General features: G+C 47.3%; 8 protein-coding genes across 8 annotated transcripts; 4 read left to right on the plus strand and 4 right to left on the minus strand.

Moving 5' to 3' along the window:
• Window positions 1-92: 92 nt before the first annotated feature.
• BJ212DRAFT_387868 (uncharacterized protein) lies at window positions 93-784 on the minus strand. Its single transcript, XM_041343074.1, has 2 exons — window positions 759-784; window positions 93-706 (listed from the first exon to the last, which is right to left on the minus strand). Exon 2 carries the CDS (start codon window positions 606-608, stop codon window positions 183-185), a length of 426 nt encoding a protein of 141 aa, XP_041191635.1. The 5' UTR covers window positions 609-706; window positions 759-784; the 3' UTR covers window positions 93-182.
• Window positions 640-2,221, minus strand: BJ212DRAFT_387905 (uncharacterized protein). Its single transcript, XM_041343075.1, has 4 exons — window positions 1,640-2,221; window positions 1,520-1,581; window positions 759-1,468; window positions 640-699 (listed from the first exon to the last, which is right to left on the minus strand). The coding sequence occupies exons 1-3, from the start codon at window positions 1,742-1,744 to the stop codon at window positions 910-912; spliced, it is 726 nt and encodes a 241-aa protein (XP_041191636.1). The 5' UTR covers window positions 1,745-2,221; the 3' UTR covers window positions 640-699; window positions 759-909.
• Window positions 2,222-3,117: 896 nt separating this feature from the next.
• BJ212DRAFT_1447751 (uncharacterized protein) lies at window positions 3,118-3,738 on the plus strand (the record flags this gene model as incomplete). Its single annotated transcript, XM_041338442.1, has 3 exons — window positions 3,118-3,120; window positions 3,182-3,415; window positions 3,472-3,738. The coding sequence occupies 3 exons, from the start codon at window positions 3,118-3,120 to the stop codon at window positions 3,736-3,738; spliced, it is 504 nt and encodes a 167-aa protein (XP_041191637.1).
• Window positions 3,739-5,483: 1,745 nt separating this feature from the next.
• Window positions 5,484-7,447, plus strand: BJ212DRAFT_1365027 (uncharacterized protein). The gene is made up of 7 exons (XM_041336057.1): window positions 5,484-5,882; window positions 5,994-6,106; window positions 6,154-6,207; window positions 6,257-6,325; window positions 6,387-6,532; window positions 6,595-6,912; window positions 7,005-7,447. The coding sequence occupies exons 1-7, from the start codon at window positions 5,750-5,752 to the stop codon at window positions 7,159-7,161; spliced, it is 990 nt and encodes a 329-aa protein (XP_041191638.1). The 5' UTR covers window positions 5,484-5,749; the 3' UTR covers window positions 7,162-7,447.
• Window positions 7,448-7,977: 530 nt separating this feature from the next.
• BJ212DRAFT_1365040 (uncharacterized protein) lies at window positions 7,978-9,881 on the plus strand. Its single transcript, XM_041336058.1, has 6 exons — window positions 7,978-8,385; window positions 8,444-8,457; window positions 8,508-8,980; window positions 9,042-9,199; window positions 9,246-9,406; window positions 9,455-9,881. The coding sequence occupies exons 1-6, from the start codon at window positions 8,266-8,268 to the stop codon at window positions 9,672-9,674; spliced, it is 1,146 nt and encodes a 381-aa protein (XP_041191639.1). The 5' UTR covers window positions 7,978-8,265; the 3' UTR covers window positions 9,675-9,881.
• Window positions 9,882-11,797: 1,916 nt separating this feature from the next.
• BJ212DRAFT_1482350 (uncharacterized protein) lies at window positions 11,798-13,964 on the minus strand (the record flags this gene model as incomplete). Its single annotated transcript, XM_041340401.1, has 6 exons — window positions 11,798-11,856; window positions 11,908-12,736; window positions 12,784-12,940; window positions 13,002-13,154; window positions 13,209-13,693; window positions 13,743-13,964. 6 exons carry the CDS (start codon window positions 13,962-13,964, stop codon window positions 11,798-11,800), a joined length of 1,905 nt encoding a protein of 634 aa, XP_041191640.1.
• A 2,905-nt stretch (window positions 13,965-16,869) lies between these two features.
• Window positions 16,870-18,168, plus strand: BJ212DRAFT_1482351 (uncharacterized protein; the record flags this gene model as incomplete). Its single annotated transcript, XM_041340402.1, has 4 exons — window positions 16,870-17,487; window positions 17,538-17,695; window positions 17,753-17,793; window positions 17,849-18,168. The coding sequence occupies 4 exons, from the start codon at window positions 16,870-16,872 to the stop codon at window positions 18,166-18,168; spliced, it is 1,137 nt and encodes a 378-aa protein (XP_041191641.1).
• A 1,820-nt stretch (window positions 18,169-19,988) lies between these two features.
• BJ212DRAFT_388415 (uncharacterized protein) lies at window positions 19,989-21,953 on the minus strand. Its single transcript, XM_041343076.1, has 4 exons — window positions 21,625-21,953; window positions 21,451-21,577; window positions 21,290-21,388; window positions 19,989-21,227 (listed from the first exon to the last, which is right to left on the minus strand). The coding sequence occupies exons 2-4, from the start codon at window positions 21,493-21,495 to the stop codon at window positions 20,295-20,297; spliced, it is 1,077 nt and encodes a 358-aa protein (XP_041191642.1). The 5' UTR covers window positions 21,496-21,577; window positions 21,625-21,953; the 3' UTR covers window positions 19,989-20,294.
• Window positions 21,954-22,720: the final 767 nt, after the last annotated feature.

The raw sequence follows: 22,720 nt of genomic DNA on the forward strand, positions 1-22,720 counted from the left end.
TCAAGAGCGAACTTATTAGCATACCTGTAGTTGTGGCTTACCTGATGATCAGCTGTTGCGTGGATATTGAAGCGCTGAACATCATTCAGCACCGACAATCTGGTTCGTTCCTTCACCATCCTTCCCCTATACTTCACCGCTTCATCATATCCATGAGTCCGTCCACCTCATCAAGCACTTTATCAACGAGCTCCACTGCGAAGATTCACATGAGTCCCCTTCTCGAGACCTAACCTCGTCCATGCCTTCTGTTGGGGTGGGACTCTCTGCGTGGACGCCAGCGGTGCAATAGTTGGATCAACCAAGTACAACCCAATGATACGTTGGTGCCCCTCCTTTGACGGATCGACCAATGAGAACGGTGTGATGTGATATTGATACATATTAGGATATGCGATGCATAGTCCTTGGTGAATTGGGATAGCACCAATATACTGGTGACAAGGTTTTCTTGTCTGTAAACCCCTAGTCCTGATTGTTATGTCCTGGTAGTCGTTCTTGGGAAATGCAGGGCGGTGTCTCAACGACCATGCGAAATTCGACTGAGTTGGGAGAAATATTCTCCTAAAAATAGTTGAAGTTTTGGATAACAAGTCAAAAGATGCCATACACTCGACGAATTATAAAGGGCACAGGCAACGACGTGTTCGTTCTTCATGCCCTCTACGCGCCATTGAGAGCCCTGAAAGGCAGGGCCGCCTGGTTTCTACATGAACTCAATTTTAGGGAGTGGTAGCAGTGCGAGAAGCCAATCTTACGATGCAAATATCGTACACATCATGTATGACTTGAAGAGTCCTCCCCCTGAGTTGCACAATATTTCGGTGTTTTTCAAGCCCACCTGGGTAACCGGTGATCGAAACATCAGGCACAATCGACCGATGCATGATCCGCCGCCGCTTCTTGTTCTCAAACGCAGAGTAATCCACGGAGTCGCACGAAAAATCTGGAGGCTCCGGCTTCTTCCCACTCTGCTGACGAAGAAGGTCCCTGGATTCGCTCTTTGTTTGGGTTGTCCGCATGCAAGTCCGTGAGGACGTGCTCGAACATGGGAACACATTTTGAGAGCAACTCCTCGAAGTGGTGATAGAGCGTAGAGTAGCAAGGGTGGAGGTTATTTATGTACGAGAGAGCCTTTGCTGTGCCATCCTGAGAGATAAGAAAGTCGCAAGGCAAACATGCGAATTTTTGCGAGAGAAAATCTGGACTGGTCGAGTCTGTAGTGTCGGGCACTAGCTCAGGACGAAGAAACCCTTCCCTAGCTAAGTTGTAAGCAAGCGTTCGACCGTAAATGAGAGGATGCAGGTATGGATCTATAATGTGGCGCGTTAGCTCGTCTCCCTCGCGATGTGCCAGTTTGTGTGGAAGTGTTTCTAGAAAGCGAGAGAGCTGATAATTGAGGCTTGCGCACGCTGAGCTATCAAGTATAGCTTGAGACTCCCAGATGCGTTCAAAGCAAGAAACCTGACTGCTAGTATGTTAGAATGCCTATTGTCAATATCCAGAAAAGAGGGCCTGCCAATTATTCTCAACGTCGCGGGGACTTGCATAGCCCTGTAATTCCTCTAGAACATATTCAGCCTGTCGCGGGCGAGACTGCATTATTAACTCTCTACAAAATTCAAGCAAGTCTACCAACCTGATTAGGAGTCAGCAAGACTCTGAGGTTGTAGCCTGACTCTGCTTGTACAACCATGGCTCGACAAGAGCTTCGGCGGCCAACTGAGCGCGGGTTTCTGGACATTTAAATAAATGCCACCAGTCATCTCGACGTTGTATACATCTAGATAGCTCCGACATAGCCAAGTCTACCACTTGTGTGCGACTGAGGATCTATTGTGTGAGAATGAGTTAAATCTGCTTACCGTTCTGGCGGGATCGCTGACTCCGACTCCCTGCAGAATCCGTGCGTCATTGATAAAAGGATGAGGCCCAAAAGGCTCACAATCATACTTAGTCCCTCCGGTCATTCGATGACTGCGGCCGGGACAGACCAAGGTCATAATGTTAGTACAGCCTCTCAGGTGCCTTGTTGCCGCCACTATCCAACTGCCAAGGCTGTGGCGATGAACTAGGTACCAGCAGTGTAACGTAAGAATGTAATGAAAAGACCTCGGAAACCTCGTTGGCTCTGATAGTTGATGAGTAGCACCAGAGTCTGGAAAATAACCAACACCAGCATTAAATACGCCCCAAATATCCTTTGAGTACACTAGTATTTCATAAAGATAATTGTTTCAATTGGCTGAGACATTGCAAGTTGCAGGCAAACAGGCCATGTATTGTTTTCACTGCCCAAAAGCGGTAACAAGTACTACCGCCCAAAACATATCCTAATTTGGTGGTTCCATAATATCAGCCTGCTCCTCTCTGTGTAGTGGCATATATCATTAATAGCTAGAATACAATAGAACATACTGGACCGCAATATGTGGTAAAAATGCATCAGAGGGAGTGCATACTAGCAATAATACTTTGTGCCTATCAGAAAAAAAGTGGAAATATCAACAGACTTATCGTTGTGCAAGGTTCTTTCTTGCTTGCCGGGTGGTGAATGAAGTCTCCACCTCTCCTGTAACTGAGGTCATGCTCGTACGTTGCTGTAGGAACCGAACAATTTCAGAGTGGCAACAGTTCACATCATCACCGGTCACCATCTCAGGTCTTGCGCGAAGTATCTCACAATGTCATACTCAACGAGATCCTGGGTACAGAGAAGGGGGATAGAGGTACAATAAAATTAATTCGGATGCTTTCAATAAGGTCACCATACTTGGATGAGAACGGGACTCTGAGGAAAGAGGAGGGGAGGAAGAGAGGATAGAAGAGAAAAAAATGGGCGGAGGAAGCAGTGTACCATATTAATATTATACCGCTTTGGACGCCAGACTGACTCATTGAATGGTTCACGTAGACTCCACGGCTATTCGTACCATACCTATGCAGGCAGGTGTCCCTATATTCGTCCAGCGCATAGGGCACCGGGTCTTACTACTTTTGTTATTACTTATCCTAAAATGGTATATTACGTAATACTAAAATGACCTCAGCTAAGCGTCACAACGAACCACGAGCACAACGAAAGCCACATTCTCCTCACACCAGATAAATCTCGCGATGGTAAGTAACTGCAGGTTACTACGTTCAACCACAATTTTGCCTCACATCGCTCCCCACCCAGTCGTCGGGCTGGGAAATTCGCATGTCCAATTCGAAGGGCATACCGTACTACTTCAATGCTGTCAGCAAGCAATCAAGCTGGGATGCCCCCTCAGAGCTATCGGAGGATCAGATCAAGTCTCTTCCCGGCTCACAACACCTGAGTGGCGGCAGTAGCGGAGGTGCTGGGACGATCACGGCTAGTCATTTGTTGGTGAAACACAAAGACAGTCGGCGACCATCTAGTTGGAAGGAGGTGTGCATGCCTCTGCCTTTCGGAATGGGACATATGTTGATGTTGTATGCTCCTAGACAAATATCACACGCACTAAGGAAGAGGCTACTGACATTCTCCGAGAATATCAGGCCCAGGTTGGCAACTCGCGCGAGAAGTTTGAAGAACTGGCGAGTGTCCATTCCGATTGTTCGTCGCATTCCCAGAGGGGAAACCTCGGACCATTCTCGAAGGGTCAGATGCAAAAGCCGTTTGAAGACGCCGCGTTTGCTCTCCAGGTCGGAGAGTTCAGCGATATCATCAGCACAGAGAGCGGTGTGCACATCATTTTGAGAACGGCATAGCACGATTGAATGAGCAGTGGGGAATTTTATGCAGACGAAGGTGTTGTACGTCCATTAGATTGTAGCATTGAGCATGATATTACGTTTGAAGTCTATGCGACTGTGTTGCCGACTCTGATTTTTGAAGCTTCAGGTCCAGGGTTGAGCTGAAAGCCTGAAAGGGATCAAATATATATGCCATGGCGCCAGCACACCAGTCTGCTACCACATCATTTTCAGGAAGACACGTCCGCAATTTCATTTTAATATGAAGCTCAATGAGATTCTGAACGTTGGCGCCGCATGACACGGTGGCATGGAAGCAAGTTGGCCGAAGTGCACTACTTCGTTCATCACCGTGTCATCTTACCCTGATCAACTTGAAGTCATGGTATCGTCCCGAGTCTTTCCGTGACTAGGCCGCCTCCAGGTGATCTCATTAACAGTTTATTTCGCCAATTTATTTCATTCTCGCTACCATTTATGGTAGCTTGGGTCCTGAGGTCGTGCTCGGGTGCACATTGATTGTGGTATTTTGATACTACTTTTTTGCCTCGAGCAGCAGCCGTGTCTTTTGGTATTGACGGAGCGACAGTTATTACGTCTTAACTCTTGGGACAATAAATCCTCCATTTCGTTCATCTTCCATTTGCATTCTGTCACTACGGTGCGGTGTAACATCGTGCGCTTGACGGCTATTATGTCGTCGGTCGACCGATTTTTCCGTTCTTGTGGCGCGGACCAATTAGCTCACTCCTGTATGGTATTTTCAAAGGACGCGATTGGGTTGATTTGGCGTACTCCCGACTTTCACCCTTGCCTTCAGAATTTGGGTGTACAGTATGTGCACAGATTAATCATATTTGCGTCTCTGATAATCCTATAGATTTTGCTGTCCGTAATGAAAACACTGCTACCCAAGCGCAAGATTCTAGTATGGTCCTTGCCACATAGGCTGAGCAGTATATTTTTGGAACCGAATGCAAGTTTTATTTTTGGTGAAGATTCATATCGGCTCCATTAAATTGTGCGAGAGCGGTAGAGCATGGATTGTGTGTGGAGATGAATTGAACAACTGTTGCCTCATCATCTTTTTCATGGATTGTGCCATATCACTAATGCTTCAAGTCGCAATATAATAATGTTCGGAGGATGACCGGGAGTGTGCGGTGCGCACCACTTTCGAGATAATTTACGGAAGTATATAACACAGTGAGTTTCAAACTATTTATACACTTAAATCGTGCATACTCGGTACATTGTCATGACGGTATGTTCCGGGGCTAGCACTACATAGACGTGGAAATGTAGTGAGAGATGGCAACAACCGAAAAAAAAACTGGCTCAAAAACATCCAAATTGGGTATCGGTCTCGCCTTACATATATGCGAAGTTGTCGGCAAGATGTCGGAGTAAACCACGAAAAATATGGAGTATGCATATATGAGTGAAACAGCAGAAGCTCTCGCTCGTTAAGAGGTTTTAAATTGTGAATCCCCTCTGCTGCTCCGACTCGAGCTCAACATTGGCGCTGATATTGTTGATACACTGAGCTATCGGGCCATGAATATACTGGGTTTTCCTTCGTGGCACAAACCTTATTTGGCAGTTTAATCGCAGTTTATTTCGTCCTACACGCTCAAAAAAACTGGCGAAATAAACTGTTATTATCGAGTAGGATTTATGATATTCGGTTATTTCCTCGGCTCCTTGGAAACTTGTATGAGACAATGTATCTGAATGGTGGCAGGGCTAGACTTAATGGAAGACTGATATTCTTCCCTTATTATGGACCCCTGCGGCCCTCCGAGAATTTTTTCAAGTACTCATCCCCAACATCATTTTCATTGCCTACACAGCAAAATCATCTTTGGTCAAGTTTGCCATTTAATTTACCGACGTTGTTTCCCATCTCTTGTCATATACAACTTACACCCGAATTTTTGGCCAATCGAACATTGCAGGGCCAGCAGTTGCGGCGTAACGAGGACGACAGCCTTCAAAAGCCAGCCAGCACTATAAACGACCATAAATGGTCAACACCACGATGACGGACATGCCAGCAATTTTGGAACAAAGTCTTGCCACGTTGCAAACCTCGTGGATTCCAATCATCCTTGTGCCCTTTGCCTATCTGGCTCTATCACAGATATCAAAATCAGTAGGTACGCCATATTCCCGAGTGCTTCAGTATATTTTGGGAAGGTCATTGGAGTTTTTCTTATTTCAACTTGGTGCCTTCAGTCGCTTGAATTAATATCTGAACTGTCTTCTAGGATTGGGTGGTCGATCAGACAAGGGAAAAGCCGCCGGATCTCATGCTCCAGATCACTCAAAGTTTGATACGTCAAATATACGTGTAGCAAAAATCCTCATCCACCCCATCAAGGTGTGTAATTACGCTGATTTCCGCTGTTATCAGTATTGATTTCGTAGAGCTGTAAGGGCACTTCTGTTCCAGAGGCAAAGTACACTCTTGAAGGATTGGATGTCAGTGCATTAAATATGTTTCTGATAATAAAAATTGACTGCGTCATAGAATGATCGGAAATGGTGCGTAATAAGGGCAGATAATAATGTAGTCGTGACTGCCCGAGATGTGGCTAAGGTACGTCCTATGCTGTCAATAACACCCGAAGTCCAGTGGTCATTGGCACAATTTTGTATAGATGATTCTTATAAATCCTCGTATCATCCCGGATTCCTCATGTTCAGAAGGTGGCCGGCTCGAGGTATCTTTCCCAACGGAGTCGGGCTGTGAGGCCTTCTCCGTACCGTTAAATCCCACTGAGGAAGCACTTCAGGATTGGCAGAAGTGAGTACAGCTATATGTCACTGCGGCCCGATGTCTCTTATCTTCAACCATGTGTCTTCTAGCCTCGATATATCGTTGTGGGGTAAGAATGACATCGAGGGGTACGTATGTCAGACCAACATAGGAAGGTCGCCCTCGGAGATACTTTCGGAATATATGGGGTTGCCCGTACACTTGGCTATGAAGGGCTCGCGTCCGCGGATCTGTTCGCCTACTGAACGGTTTCCCGACCTAGATGCACCCTCATACTTTCAGGATGGGTATCCTTTGATGTTGATGTCCGAGGAAAGTGTTGCGGCCGTGCAGGGGCTGGTCAGAGGAATGGTGGGCATGCAGGGCATAGAAGAAAGGTGGTCCAGCGAGAATCTACAGATAGAAAGGTAAACTCATCTATTTTCGGTCCGAATGCTGGGGGCTCGTGCGACTTCGGATTGTTGCTCGTATTGCTTGCTTAAATAATTTTTGCTTGCAGGTTCCGCCCTAACATAATCATTAAAGGAGCCGGCGCACCTTTCTTCGAGGATATACTCACTGAATTCACTGCCGATTCTCATCGCGAGAGTGTAGACAAGGCGTCACCAATCATTCGGCTTGTGTCTAAGTGTACTCGTTGCATGGTGCGAATTTGAGACCGATTTTTCTTTTAAAAATAGGTGCTGATTATTTCGCTTTCGCAGCTGCCAAATGTACATCCCGAGACTGGTATACGTGACAAAGCAGTGCCATTCAAGGTTTTAATGAAGCATAGAAGAGGCCTGGATCCTGTGCAGCCCAGCCAATCGTGTATGGGGTGCAATGGGGTTCCCACCGCGAATGGCGTGGTGAAGGTCGGCGATTGGATCCACGTGCATAAGATGGGATTCGTATGACTTCAGTCATCTTTTGAAGGTGTTGTCATTTTGATGTATCTATTGCGTACCCCATAGTCTTATCGGCTTCAACGCCAAGTAGAGATTTGATTTGATTTATGCTAGGCATTATGAAATACCTGCGTGCTGCCACGGATTATCTGATGCGGTACTCTTGGCAGTGTTGACACGGTGAACCTGGTAGCTCCGCATGATGCACCAAGGTTACCTATTCGACCCAAAATGTTGACAAATCAAAGGGTCTGATGAGCAGGCGTGAGATAGTGGGAGTATTTCAAGGTGGGGACCAGTTCAAGACGGCAACAAACTGCAGGAACACACCAATGCGAGAGTGATCGGCGCTACGAGTTTCAGGCCAAGATTTCATTGACATGAGTAGCACAAACTCCAAGGGGGTCAAATGAACAAAGCCCGGCAAGGTACGGATGCATGGACATGTCATGGATTGCAATTGGGTACGAGAGCCAGGGGTACTGTTAGCTCATTTTGGAAACACAAGCCAAATAAAGATGGGGGCCGTCGGCATGCCACGCTCGTAGACCCAACATTAGATAACATGAAATCTGCGCATGTCTGATATGCAGTCACCAATGGAGTATCTAGTGAGCGCCAGTGCTGGTTGCAATATGCTGCAGCACATGTGAGCTTGCGCCTCTGCAGTGCCTTGGTCTGCCACGCGAGAAGTTACCTTTTTTAGAACGGAGCAAGGGGCCCGGCTGTCGGTTGAGTGGACTCGGAATCCATGTCAGTAACTTGTTTGATGTACTCATAACGAGGTTTCTCTGCCGTAGCAATCTTCCCCCAATTCCGAGTCTGAACCGCCATCATCTTCTCCCGCAGAGCTCGTTAACCGAGCACTGAACCATGGCTATAGGGAAATGGAACCCTTTTGGTCAACCTGTACTACAAACCACCACCGACCATCCCGTCCCGCAACCGTTGCCAATCCCTTGTCCCGATGGAAAACAGTTTGGTCTAGAGAATGTATGTCCTCTAACTTCTCAATTTCCACCAATGATCTTCATTACCATCATTCCTTTAGTTTGGCAACACATGGTACGATCCCTTCATTCCCACACCCCAACCGCTCGCTGATGACCCAAAAGTTATGCCAACTCTGTCCTACAAGCTCTATATTTTTGTAGTCCCTTTCGAGAGCTCATAATTCAGCATGCAGATCCGTGCGCCGTTATCCAGGAAGCTCTTTCCTCTCAGTTCACTCCCAGTGCCGCTCCCGCCTCCCCAACTGTTGCTGCCCGTCGGAAGCCAACAGAGCCCCAGCCTGTACAGGAATCTCCCCAAAAAACCGGTATTGTGAAACCTCCGACACCACCGATCCCTTCATCACCACGGACCTTGATGTCTGCACTTCGCTCCTTGTACATCCACATCTCCCAGAATCCAGCTGATAAAGGCACCGTTGCCCCCCGAGCATTCATAGACAAACTCAAAGAATTAAATGAGGCATTTAGAAATACCATGCACCAGGATGCCCACGAATTTTTAAACTACCTTCTTAACAAGATTGTTGAGGAAATAGAAGAAGAAAAGAAGTTCCTGCAGGTTCCTATCGACGATTGTATGTGGAAAAACCAGATTTCAGAACACCCGTTGTTTCTACTGACGCCCCAAATTGTCAGCGGCTCATTCAGTCAAATCGTCATCTACAACCTCCCAACCGTTGGTAATGACAGCAAGCACGTCGAGCTACAGGCAATCCGCCGACGGGAGCTACATTTATACACCAGATATTCGAGGTATACTGACTAGTGAAACTCGATGTCTGACATGCGAGAATGTGCGTTGTCATGATTCTTACTGCTGCGCTTGCTGATTGCGCACAGGTATCTTCACGTGACGAATCATTTTTGGACCTCTCCATAGATATCGAACAGAACTCGAGCGTGACAGCATGTCTTCGACAGTTCAGCGCTAGTGAAATGCTCTGCCAGAGAAACAAGTTTTTCTGTGACGGATGTTGTGACCTCCAGGAAGCGGAAAAGAGGTATTTAATATCTACTTCATCCAGATTTGATACTGACGGTCACGTCAGGATGAAGATAAAGCGACTGCCCAATGTTCTCGCTCTACATCTCAAGCGCTTCAAGTATCAAGAAGATGTACAAAAGTACATCAAGCTGGCTTATCGCGTTGCATTTCCCTTCGAGCTCCGCTTGTTCAACACTATAGACGATGCTGAGAACCCTGATCGACTGTACGAACTCTTCGCCATAGTGGTTCACATCGGAAAGTACGTCCCCTGTTGCGTGTGACGCTCGTTATCTGTAATTGCTGCTGACACGCCTTTCTTCCCTCGTTCGTCTTTGTAAATATAGCGGGCCAAACCATGGTCACTATGTCAGCATCATCAAGACGTTGGGTACCTGGCTCGTATTCGACGATGAAACAGTGGAGTCGATCAAAGAATCCGACATACCCAAGTACTTCGGCGAATCTAATTCGGGCTCCGCCTATGTACTATACTACCAAGCTGTGGATCTAGACCTTGTCGCCCTTGATCTGTGTCCGACAAGTCCAAGTGCTCCTGAGGAGCATTCACATCAAGGGCTCCCTGCAGATTCTCCCGCATCGCTCTCACAACCTATACCATTGCCACCCGGGTTGTCTGCAGAACCTGCAGAGGCAGAAAATGTTGAGACTTTCCCTCTACTGCCCCCGCCGTCTTTACCCATAAATATTCCCGTTTCTCCTGCTGAGACACCACCACGTAAAATCCCCTCAGACTTTATGAAACCTAGTCCTCCCTCAGTACCTCCACATCATGCAACATTTGGTCGTAGCTCGTCACTGAAGCCGCCCTCGCCAGCTCGCAATGGCATACTCAAACATGTCCCCTCACTGAAGGTCGGTGCAGACAAGCGTGACATGGCTGCAAAATCTACTGCTCCCTTCCCTAAGGCCGAGCCATTAGATCCGCTTTCACCTGTGCTACCTGTCCCTACTCCACTGAGCCCGAACGGCAAGGAAAAGGAAACAGAGAAGAAGAGCACCTACTGGTTCCGAAGGAAAAGTCTTAAATCGGGAGGGAAGTCACGTCCAAGTTCGGAAGCCGAGACAAAGAAGATTCCGTTGCCTCCTGTCGCTCCCTCGGGTGCCTCATCATCACCGTCGAGGTTCCACAATACTGGGTCGACACCGAAGCATTATAAGGATGACAGTTTTGGACATCCTTCGGAGCCGGCAGGTCTTGATCGTCCTGTAGCGCCCTTCATGGTCAATCGTCGTCCTTCGTCCGCTTCTGGTCTTGTCCGGGCATCATCGCATAGTATGAACAGTCGACGAGATACTTCGCCTTCCATCTCAGGCACTACGTCATATTCTTCACATACTACAAGCTCCTCGTCATCGGCATCTCCTGATCTTCACTCACACACCATTCGCCCCTTGCCAACAATACCTGCCTCTCCGCAAAACTCGAGGATAGTGCAATCCCCTCCTTCAGCTTATACTCGAGGACACTCATCTGACCATCCACGACCACACAAACGGCCAGCGGTGTCACCTCATGCCTTTGAACCACCAAGATCACCTAAAGTCCCAGCTCGGCCGACGACTGCAGGTGCTACGCTTGGTTCACGCTCCTCTGCAACTATACCTCATGATTATGATCTTCCTCCATTGCCAGGTGCTATGAGTGATCCATACAATGGGACGTATAGTAACACGCCCATGACACTGCCTCGTTCAGACAACGGCAAGACGCAGGCGAAAAGTAATTTGTACGAGGAAGGCGCGACAGGCTTGTCTGGACGGCCAAAGTCAGCACATGCGTCCACCGCCCTGGAGGCAGTTCCACAATCTAGCGCTTCCGCCCCGACTACTAGTGCTATGAAGCGGGCAAGTCGGAAGATGAGCTTCACCGCATCATTCCCGTTCGGCCGCAAGGATAAGCAGCGCGAGAAGGGGAGAGAGCTGGAATAAGTGTCCCGGGCTGGTTATTTGATCACCCACCCCTCGCCTCTCACTCGTCCAGAGCCTGACGCGCGTTGAACATGTATCCTATGGTAAAGATGTGTTTACCTATATCTTGTCTAATGATCTTCGTTCCCATTTTCTTGCATAAGCAGCTGCCTCATGAAGTCTATTTAACTACAATCGCATACGCTGTTTTTATTCGTGCAAAGTGGAGAGTTCTTCTGTCGCGCGTATCCTACCGCTCCATCATCATCATGACTCGTTCATATCTAACCTACGTCGTTGCGTCTGTATCAATTTCATGTGTATGTTAGAATAATGACCAGAGAGAAACAACAATAAAGTCATCGCGAACTGGGTATACTAGTATACAATCAGTGAATTTTACAATATAACAAGTAATTAGCGCTTAGTGCTTTGGCTGTCAAGTCCTTCACGCGAGCAAGTCCATTGATATAATTCACAAATCAAGCATGCGCTCATCCTCCAGAGGGATCGGATAACGCTGCCCATGTATCGCTACAACATAACTTTGAGTGTATGGCCAATTGAATACGAACTTCAACTCACTTTCCACGGGTGTTTCTGCCATATCAAGTATATGCAGCATCGTCTCGTGTGGCTTAGAATAAAAGATACGCCCAGTGCCTTCGTCCCAGGCTATCGCTGTCACACCACTGCGAATATGATCAAGGATATATGAAGGCAGATTAAACTGTCCGAGCATATTTTCGCGGTGCTTGGGAACATTTCGGAGAATATTTTGCAGCATTTCGCGCCGCATAATACTATAGGCATCGTCACCTCGTTTCGATAGAAGATGGCCGGAGAAGTTGCGGATAGAAAGCGTGTCTGATCGATTATCGCGTGGAATAGAGTAGAATAAAGAGCGCAAACATCCTGGGATGACGAATGTTCTGCATACTGTTCTGGATTCGTCATTTTTGAAGGATAAGCGGTGCATCATGTTGGACTTCAGGTTCGTGATAGCATAATGTGGCTTCCCTGTAGATCTAAACGCCTCGGGCGCACTCTCTCGTGGGGTTGGCGAGATAATCATGTGACAGATACGACCCCCGCTTTCATTCCTGTAGAAGATATTGATAGGAGGTGGCAAAAAATCGCTACCATGGTCATTGAGCGCGTGCGGATCACTTATTTGGAAGTCTTCAATGTCTTTCCCGTAAAAGGAGGCAATTGAAAGCGGGTTAAACTCTCCCGCTTCTCCATCCCCAGGCTCAGGCGTGGGAAACATGGCGACAGTAAACATGACATCGGGAATGATAGGTGGACCTCCAGGCGAGGGATTGGTCGGTGCTAACTGCGGACGGTTCGTGGAGCGTACGACGAGAATTTGCCCTTGCAATGGTAATAGCCGGAGGTTACAAATAGGTTGCTCCTTCGAGAAGTTTAGAGCAATCTTCACAGCAAGAAAAAGGACCATACCTGTTGTGAAAGCGTGACCTCGCGCGCGCATTGAAAAGTAGATATGCGACCTTCAAAAGTCAGTTCCTTCATCACAATCGTTTCGGGCATCTTGGCAACTACCATGTTCGGAACGTCATCGACTTCACCAACATCAATATTTCGAAGTTCTGAATCGCTGCGAAGGTATCCGAGAAGGCGAAATGGCGGGGGTTGTGATGCAGCAAAGTCGAAAAAACTCTTGGGAACCAGGTACGAGGGCAGGATTTCCTAACGCATCTAGTGCATCCAGGGAAATCTGTAAACACGTCGCGACATACTCCAGCGGCATTGGAGCATCGATTTGGCATCGTGGGTTGTTCAAGTACGGATTGTATATGGAGGGATCAATACTGAGTCGACAGTCAGTGTTGGAAGATACACTCGGAGATACAATCAGCTTTCACCTGTTAGTACTTTGATGACTTTTCAATGTCTTCCGGCGAATATACCCGATAAGAATGCTTGGCGTGCCTTCCACATTCACGTACTTGGCGCATACATTGTACGCTTTCCCTCGGACGGGCGTTTCTGCCAGAGGGACGATGCCACGGATACGGTGATCAAGAACATATACGACCAAACTGTAGTGAGTTTTGGCAAGATTGCATGTAGAAGCGACAAGGTATTTTCCGCCGGGAAGTACGACCATTGATAATATATGTCTATGTGCTTGCACAGGAAGGTAAGAGGCGGCAGGCGGATTTGGCAGGATCCAGTTCTTGTGGACTGTAATAGCGCGAATAACTAATCGTTCGGCCTCGAACGAGGTCAAGAAATGAGGAGAATACTGCAGAGAAGGCGGTAGCGCAGGCACGTTGGGTCCGATCCTCTGTAGAAACCGTTTCCATATTATACCATGGTGCGTAAGGTTGTAGAACAGTTTGTTGACCTAAAACGAAGAACTTAGTGACAGCAGGTAGATGCAAAGTAGACATTACCATTCGCAAGCATAGGATATCTTCCACCATCAGGTAGTCGAATATATGATCGACCAATATGTCATCAGAAAGCATACTCAAACTTGGAAGACCATTGAAATCTTGGTGAACTCGTACACCCCACGTTCCTGTTCCTATTCTGTTTCGTTCATCGGCGCCAGGGTAAGAGCAAGAGAGGGCGGGAGAGATGAGGCGAGAAATCAGAGAAAACCGGCCATACATGATTGGGAAAGAAACAGAACAGATGTCTTGAGGCAGAGTGATATTTACTAGTCTATTAGCCTTGTTCTCATGCTCGCAACACTGTCAACGAAGAGGTTAACCGTTGTATTAAAAAATACGGCCATGGCGACGGCTTGATGAAAAATACAAGGACCAGACTGCCTGCAAAAGTGCAAATAGATCATGAAGAAATAGGTCACGGTAAAAATTATGCGAACTACAACGCTTTCCTAACACGATTTGCCTACATTGACACGTGACCCACCGACAACTCGCCTCGAGACGTCAACTAAAAGGGCCGGCCTGTATATAGTGATGGATGAGAGTGTTGTTCCATAGGGAATTACGCCTTCATTACATACAATCTTATGACATTGGAGCTGCGTTTACCTGCATGGCTTGAAGTTTTCAAGACTTGAATATAGACAGAAGTGCAAATAACTTTCATTCCAAATACGCACGAGGCTCAACCAAAATAACATACAGCGGCACTACGACAACGCCTACAATACATTCAACGCGGTGAAGCTCTTTCAGCAGAGACCAGTTATGCAGCAATGTGGAAGCAGCATTATTGCGTCCTTGAGAGTCCTCGTGCATTCAGTCACACCAGAGGCCGTAGATGTGACTATGAACGGGATGGCGATGACGAGAGACACGGACACCAATACCAAGCCGCTAACTAGCTGGAAGGCAAGCAGGTGGTCTAATTCTGTAGATGGCTAACCGGGGACTGTGCTTATTGACTAAGTGAGCCAAGAATGGACTTCAGCAGACCAAGCAAGGCAGAGGGGCCGATATGAGTTCGTTGCGCCTACGCTGCTCCTTTATACGTGTAAGAGTGGTTAGAGGAAAACGTGTAGGTGATGCATAGGCATGCCGTAGTGATGCATTGGCAACACTGACAGATATGCCACCTTAAGTATGCCACGCACGCTGTCGCAAATTAGTATAATCGAATGAAAGCGAATGAGAGATGGATAGGAAGCACGGTGTAAGGATAACAATGATAACACTGGCGCCAAATTTTCAACTTCACAACCTATATGAGACGGTCACGGATTGCCAGCCGGGAGGAAATTCAGAGCATGAAACTCGAGTCCACGGTGAAAATCACACTACTTAATCCATGAGCTGAGGGTCGAAGGTTGTGGTCCTGAAATGACGAAGAACTGGTTTGACCTGATTTTAAAGCTCACTAAACTAGACAGCTTCGTGTTCTGGAGCAGCTCTGTGTAGACCTGGCCAAGTAATGTGTAAACGTGAGGTGCCAGGTGAACGTTTGAACAACCGAACAAGAGCGATGATCGGGATTCGGATGCCGAAATTACATATCCGAGATCAACAAACCTAAAACGGTTTTCCTTCCTTCTCCATGCACGGCGCACGCACACCAAATTTTGCTGCACGCACCCACGTTGATGACCGTCTAAAATTTATTCGAATGCGTATCTACGCCTCTGCGTCGTCATATCCAAAATCATTGCCAAGTTCATGCGAGTATGGCCCCAGAGAGATCTCATCAAAACGACGCACCAGGGGATTTTTGATACGCACTACGCACCCCAAGCTGTGAGGCACACTGACAGGAGAAGAATAGGAAGGTCATACGACAACTAAATGAAAACTGATCTTTATCCATGGTTGAAACATCAGTTACAGCATTGAAAGCCTTTGAATCGTGAATGATCATGGCCGGAGAGCTTGGTATACATTGTAAATATACTTCCGTGTCATTGGGTACCACTTTCTGCTCACCAATAACACGAATTTTATAGTCTGTTATTTCCTGTGCATGCTGTCGCTTTATCCGATCCAGACTTTTGAACTCGGGCCGGCACAAGATATACGGATATCGCTTCTGTGCTGTGTTCACGAGCCGTAGTGGTGCAGATAAATGCCCGAGACAACTGTCGAATTATGAAGGAGTTCTTCGATGCACCCTGGAGTTGATGTCATCGATAAGGGATTTTTTTCGTTCAACCTATCCTCGGCCAGACAGGTTTTCCTTGCATTTGTACTGTCTTTTTACTCTTCACGCGTATACAGGAACTGCAAAGCTATCAGTTGTAGGCTCTCAGCGGGGTGGCAAAGACACCTTTGCGTCAACCGACTAATGTTGCAGGACGGCGATCTCCTTCAACTTGCTTGTGTAGTTTTAATAAAATTACGGTAATTCTCTATCTTGGATAGAGGTGTCAAGTTCCCCCAGAGTCTAGGACAGGCTGTTGCGATACATTAAAGGAAACTAAATAAAAGCGTGAGTGCTCGCAAAGAAATGTAATCAGAATATTCTTATCCATGACGTTTGGCGCTTGAACACCTCATGTAGGTCCGTTCTTTGTTACTGTTGAACAGTTCACCGCGTTGGCCGTGTCTCCCAAAGTGCCAATATAAATTGCGATCTGATGTCATCACTCTCGCGAGTGGAATTTGGATCTACGATTATTCAACCCCTCGTGGAGCCATAAGCTTACTCTGATCGCATTGTTAGCCTCCGGAAGGCACAAACATCCACAGCGCGTCCACAACACGCGTCTCGTCTTTTCAACGCGGACTTGCCACAAGAATGAACATCTCAACTGTGGATGCAAAGCCGAACGCATCGTACCAAAAGACCACCGTCCCATTTAGTGAATAATGGTGGTCCACAGGATATGTTCTCTGAAAGGAAGGTCCCTGCAGTGAAAACACAACTCGAGGACACCTTCAAAGCGGCTCCGGACAAACATATAAATATTGCTTCGGTGGCCTTCATCCTCTATCCCTTACCCACTGCACTTACTGCCACTGCGAACGCATACACATCCACTTAACATTTCAATCAATTACCTGCTGGTCCAGGTACGTGTATACCCAGCTTCAACACCTACGCTTCCTAACTATATTTACTTCTTACCTCCAGATGACTCAATCCACATCCCACCCCTCCTCGTCGAATGATTCCGATTCTTCCAATGCGGCACAATACATGCCAAACACTGGCATGTATATGGGTCAACTTCCCTGGCCCCAGCCCGCATACATTCCTCATCTAGGCTTCTACAACCCTGACAATGTGGAGCCTAATGCACCGCATGGTGACGCCCCCTCATACGCCCCCGTCGCACCTTCGCCTGATGCAGGTGCTGGAGTTGAGCATCACGCATTCCAAGCGGGACCAAATGGTTATTACCCCCCTGCAGTAGCTGATGTATCGGGTGCCACTTATGTTGGTCCATACCCACCGCTAACTCAGACTGCTCCTCCACCACAACACCCATCCGCGCCCCCCCTGTGCCGTCAATCTTTCCCATCGAGTTCTTTTCCAGGAGCCGCGAACCCTTACACTCCACCCGAACCGTACCAAGAATATATCCACCAGAATCACGCGCCTTGGCTTTCAGCGCCCTTTGCTCCCTTGTTTGTCCCTCGAGCACCAAGTTTGTCAGTCGGTAAAAAGCGCGTCGCTGAAGGCCTCGAAGAACGCGGCGTCAAGCGAACTAAAATAGTCTCCAGCAGGATCAAGAACGACCCGTTATTTGTGAGTTTTCTTTTCATCTTGTGAGATCTCATTCTTAATCCTTGGGACAGAAACCCGTGTTAGATCAACATGGTCAACCCAACGGGACATTCGTGTGTTCCAAAGACGGCATAATACTCAATCCTGAAAGCTATCTTAAGCACCTCAAGACGAAAAATCACCTAGGCTTCAAACTAGAGAGATACAAATGCCCCGGTTGTATCAAAACGTGCGTATCCTAACTCTCAAAATATGCGCAACTCGTAGTTAATATTGTTGTGATTAGTTATGCCCGACGTGATGCCTGCAAGAGGCACTGGGACGACGGTTGTGGAAAGCTAGCACCTGAGGGCGCTCGGCAATCATACGCAGACGCTTGCAGAAATTCTACGAGTTCTCGCTTCTGCCGCGCCTGTGACAATGCCTACCGCGCCCGTGACAGCACCTACCACGGCATTCACATATTCTTACCCGTACCCCATGCCCGTCACGTCGATGTCCGGAAACGGGCCGATCGCGTTCCCAGCAGCTTGGGTTGCGCCGTCGTATGGAACGCCCACTGTCGCGGATCCCGTACTTTGCCTCTCTCAGTCACCAGAGAATAACATGGTCACAGAGCCCACCGAAGACGAAGACGAAGACGACGAAGACGACGCTGATTTTTGGGAGGCTAATGAGATACGGGACACGGATGAGATGTAGCTATATTTTCCTTCTGCTACCAATTATTTTCTCTGTTTTATCATCTGCTGTTGTTTATTCACATATTCTTTCCATCTACACACATTCTTTCCGCCTACACACATTCTTTCTGCCTACACACATTCTTTCCACCTACACACATTCTTTCTATTTTCTATGGCATAACACGCTACTCTTCGTTCATTCATTCATACTATCACGATCGCTATTATCGTTATTGCTATTCTTATGCATCACCAAGGTGATTTGGTATTTCATTGATTGTAATACACACACTCCTTGCATGTACGCGCTGGAAGATCTAAGGAACGAGCGGGCAGGTGGAAACGATTCCAAAGATGAACTCGACAAGTATCGATATTAATACCAGAAATATCGACTCATACGCGCCGTTAAATCTTGAGAGACTCAGAGAGCATTTGTTCGAGGTTCAAATGGAGACCCAGACGCGCAAATCATTGATAGGCACGAGCCTAAAGGAAATTTATATGGCGACACTACAACGCGAGGTAAACCATTTCAACACGGAGCCGACCTACAATTCACTCAACACGATGAAGTTCCTTCAGCGGAAGCAAATAATGGAGCAGTATTGAGTGTGTGCTATTACTGTGGGGGTGTTCCCCTCGTCTGGTAGTGACGTTTGAACAGTAGCATCCAACAAACAGTTACCTGGGTGAATAATATTGAGAGTGTAGCAACAGTGGTGGATCCCCCATTGAGTCAGTCTATCGACAGCCGATGGTCAACATGCGAAGACAGTGTCGCATCGTACTAAAGAAGGCCTCGGTCGCAATCACTGACCCAGACCACCCATCGGCGAGCTCCACTGTGCAGTACACGGGTCTAAGGATGAAGTTAGCACATGATATGTGTTGATAACAAGATGTGCGGAATGCTAAACGAAGAAAATGCAGATTGTGCAGAAGATCGCCCCGGAATGCTACGTTGCATTTTCTGACTCACGGATCGTTGACCTTTCCTGAGTTCGATAACCTGATAGCGGAAAGGCAACAGAACGGAACCTGTCATTTCTAACGCAACAAAAATTTGGCTGCCAACTCAAGCCTAGCCTTACAGATCACGAGGAAATCCCACCGAAAACATCCATCCAGTAAACGACATACTTTCCAACCTTGTCTGGCGAATATCACCTTGATGGCTTCCAGCTCGACGCAGTCCTGATGCAACAGCAAACAAATCAATTCTGATACCGGTCATGACCTTGGAGAGACATAAGCCATCTATTACTTCCTTGCCGGATGGTAAAAATCAAGAGCACAAACGTGTTTCATGCATTTCCTATTTTCCCAATGGCAAGTAAATCATCAGCGGATCACTCGATGAGACATTTCGACAATGGGACCTACGGGAGGGTAAGGAGATTGAGGAGGCTCGGGAGATTTGCGAGAATTACATACGAGCAGTGGGGGTATCAAGGGAAGGTCGATTGATTGTCACTGCCCATATAATATTATAGGGTGCTCAAAGTCGGTGAGATTGAGACGGGGATCGTGAGAACATTTATGGTCACTCTGGCTGCAGTAGTAGACAAGGTCAGTAACATGTCAAATTCGTCGTGCTAGATAATTATGTCCCATAGCGAAGGAGGACAAAATATTAGCCTTTGAATGAGATGGCAGTACACTAGTGTTGAATACGACGAATACAGCGAGTGGGTGTGATTTGGATTGTAGAACATATGTGATTATCTGACTAACCTGGCTGCCCGGCTATGACGAATTTAAAGTTCGTCATCGAAAGGAGAGAAGGAGACACATGTTTACAGAAGGAAGGCGCCCTCTGTACTTGAGTATAACCAATATCATCATGATTCATTCATTTCATGAAATAGGTTACAATAGCTAACGATATCTGTTTAAACAAAAAAAGTCGCTTGGAGATATTGGTGCTTCTATTCTTCATCTACATTAAAGTTGCTTTCAGGATCTGCAATTACTTCGAACGAAGGAACAAGGGTAGCGTATTCTGCTCGTTCCCGTGCTGTTGTCCACACTGAATTGTCGAAAATCAGCCTCTTTAGGGGATATTCTGACCGCGCCAAAAATTCCACAAATGATTCACGTGGCCACCGCCCCGTATGACGAGCTTCAAGTACGCGAAGGTTAGGGAGTGTGATAGCCTCGAATAGGCCAAGATCCTCGTCTGTGTTCGAGAGTACGCTCCAAGACATGGATAAGGATTGAAGGTTGGTGTGCACGACTGATTCTGGAGTCTGAATAGTGTAGAATACTCCAATCATCTTCAGGTAACAGAGATCGGGACATAGACGGAGTATGCGGGTGAATGCATCTAGTCCATCTATGCCGATCTCGATATGTGTGAGACGGGCCCATGCGGAAGCAGTGAAGAAATTTAATTGCCTGCAGGTCGAACCATAGATCCTTCATGTTGATCCTGCGCAGATTGACCGGCAATTTTAAGAGAGAGCGATTGATCCCTCGCGCAGGACGATCACGAATGTATTGGCGTATAGTGAGCTCCTTGAGTGCGTGGAAGTCTTCCATCACAAAGGGGCCGATGGAGGATAGAAAGTCAAGCGAGAGAGATGAGATTTGCTGAATATATGGCTGGAGCAGACTTTGTAGCTTGCTCCAGTCAGTGCGACACTTGAGTCTCAGCGAAAGTGGACATGCTCCTGATCGCTTGAGCCAGGAGTCGTAGCCAAAAGCTCTTGTCTGCCAGTCATCGCGGGGGTAAGCTCTCTCCTGCCAGGTGTTGTGCCAGACTTCCAACTGCAGCCTGCACCATAATCTGGGCAAGCCCACAGCGACATCTCTCCATCGGCGACATATTCTAGTCAACAGCAAAGGAGCCAGTTTTGATGAATATACCCAATGTTCGTCTTCGGGCAAACAGTAAAGGAAGATTTCCGAAAGAATTTCAGTTGGCAAGCGCCAAATAGGCGATGAAAAGCTTCCGCGCAAGGTGTTGGACTGAACGACATCGGCCGTCCCTTCGATGAGCTGCCGCTGACGACAGATAACACCGTTCCTGACAATTTGAAGGTCCGAGTCCTCGCCTATAATCGTATCCGACTGTTGAAGTAGATATTCATTACTATATTCAGACGCAAATACCTCCAAAACCAAGCACTTACAGGATTCTGTGGCCCATCACTGGTAGCTGAGACCAACGCTGAATCGACGTTTGATGTGACTGTTTCAAGGTCCAAGTTTTCGCTTATAATAACATGCGGCTGTTGAAGCAGATGTTTATTGTTATATTCAGACGCCAATGCCTCCAAAATCAAGCACTTACAGGTTTCTGTGGCTCACAAGTGGTAGCTGATTTGAATGTCCGCATGTCAATGTGAAGGAGGTTGAGATGTTAGAGATGGAGATTTGAAGGAGGAAATAAGTCTAACGTTCCGCCAACCGTCGCATCCCTATTTAAATGGACACCTCGTAAACCACAGGTCCACAACAAACACACCTTGCCATTGTAGTTTCTTATAGTCGACCTTTAGGTAAAACACCCCCCATCCACAGCTAGAGACCTTGCATTGTTACAAAGGTGGTCGGTGTGGGCAAGTGTAGAACTGTGGAAAGGTGATCTCACTCAATGGCTTCGGCATACTCGATCGGCACCACTAGGCCATTCAAGACCTTTTGTTGTCTTCACGACAATTGAAGGTCGTTGAACAGATTTGGCAATCGAGCTGTGACCTTTATTTCACCCTATAGTAGTCTTGCGTGTGATAGTTGACAGGGACAGTGGAGGCGCTCACGAAAATCTGGTTCGATTCCAGTCTCCTTGGCATCTCTACCGTACGTACTGAAGGGTCGATTCCCTTTTCGTCAACTGTTTCTCCCCCACTACATTCTGAGTACTGACGCTCCTGGTCATCCCAATCGTGGGACGTAGCTGGAATAAGATGACTTAATGTGTGTAGGGGAGTTTATAGCAGCAGGGAATTAACGTTGACGTGTGGTTGCATCGAGCGCGCGTCACGTAGATTGGGGAGCCTATAGATTGAAGTACTAGGCATTATGTAAAAGGGAGTAAAAAGGACATGTCGTACAATGCACAGCCGTCTGGAGGTATCAATATAGGGGTGGGACGCGCTCCCATATGCCCATCATTGCTCTTCGTTCCTGCTAGTATCCTGGTAAGATGAAAACCCATACGAGCATTATGCATAGATGAACTAACGGCTGGCTTAAGCAGGCAAAGTGCTGCACTCACATGTGTTAGAGTTGAAAACCACTCGATATCAAGCCTAGCCTTAGAGAGCACGAGGAGAACCCACCGAACAGATCCACTGTTAACCGACATACTTGCAACCCGTCTACCGAATACAGCTGTGATGGCTTCTAGCTTAATCCTGTCACCGGTCATGACCTTGGATGGACACGAACCATATATTATTTCTTTGTCGGGTGGTGAACATCACGAGTGCAGACAGATTTCATCCATTTCCTATTTTCCCGACGGCAAGCAAATGGTCAGTGGATCAGGCGACAAGACCATTCGGCAATGGGACCTGCGGGAGGGTAAGGAGATCGAAGAGGCTCGGCGGGTTTGTGAG

Source organism: Suillus subaureus, assembly GCF_016647635.1.
Source record: "Suillus subaureus strain MN1 chromosome Unknown BJ212scaffold_22, whole genome shotgun sequence".
In the NCBI taxonomy this organism is placed as follows: Eukaryota; Fungi; Basidiomycota; class Agaricomycetes; order Boletales; family Suillaceae; genus Suillus; species Suillus subaureus.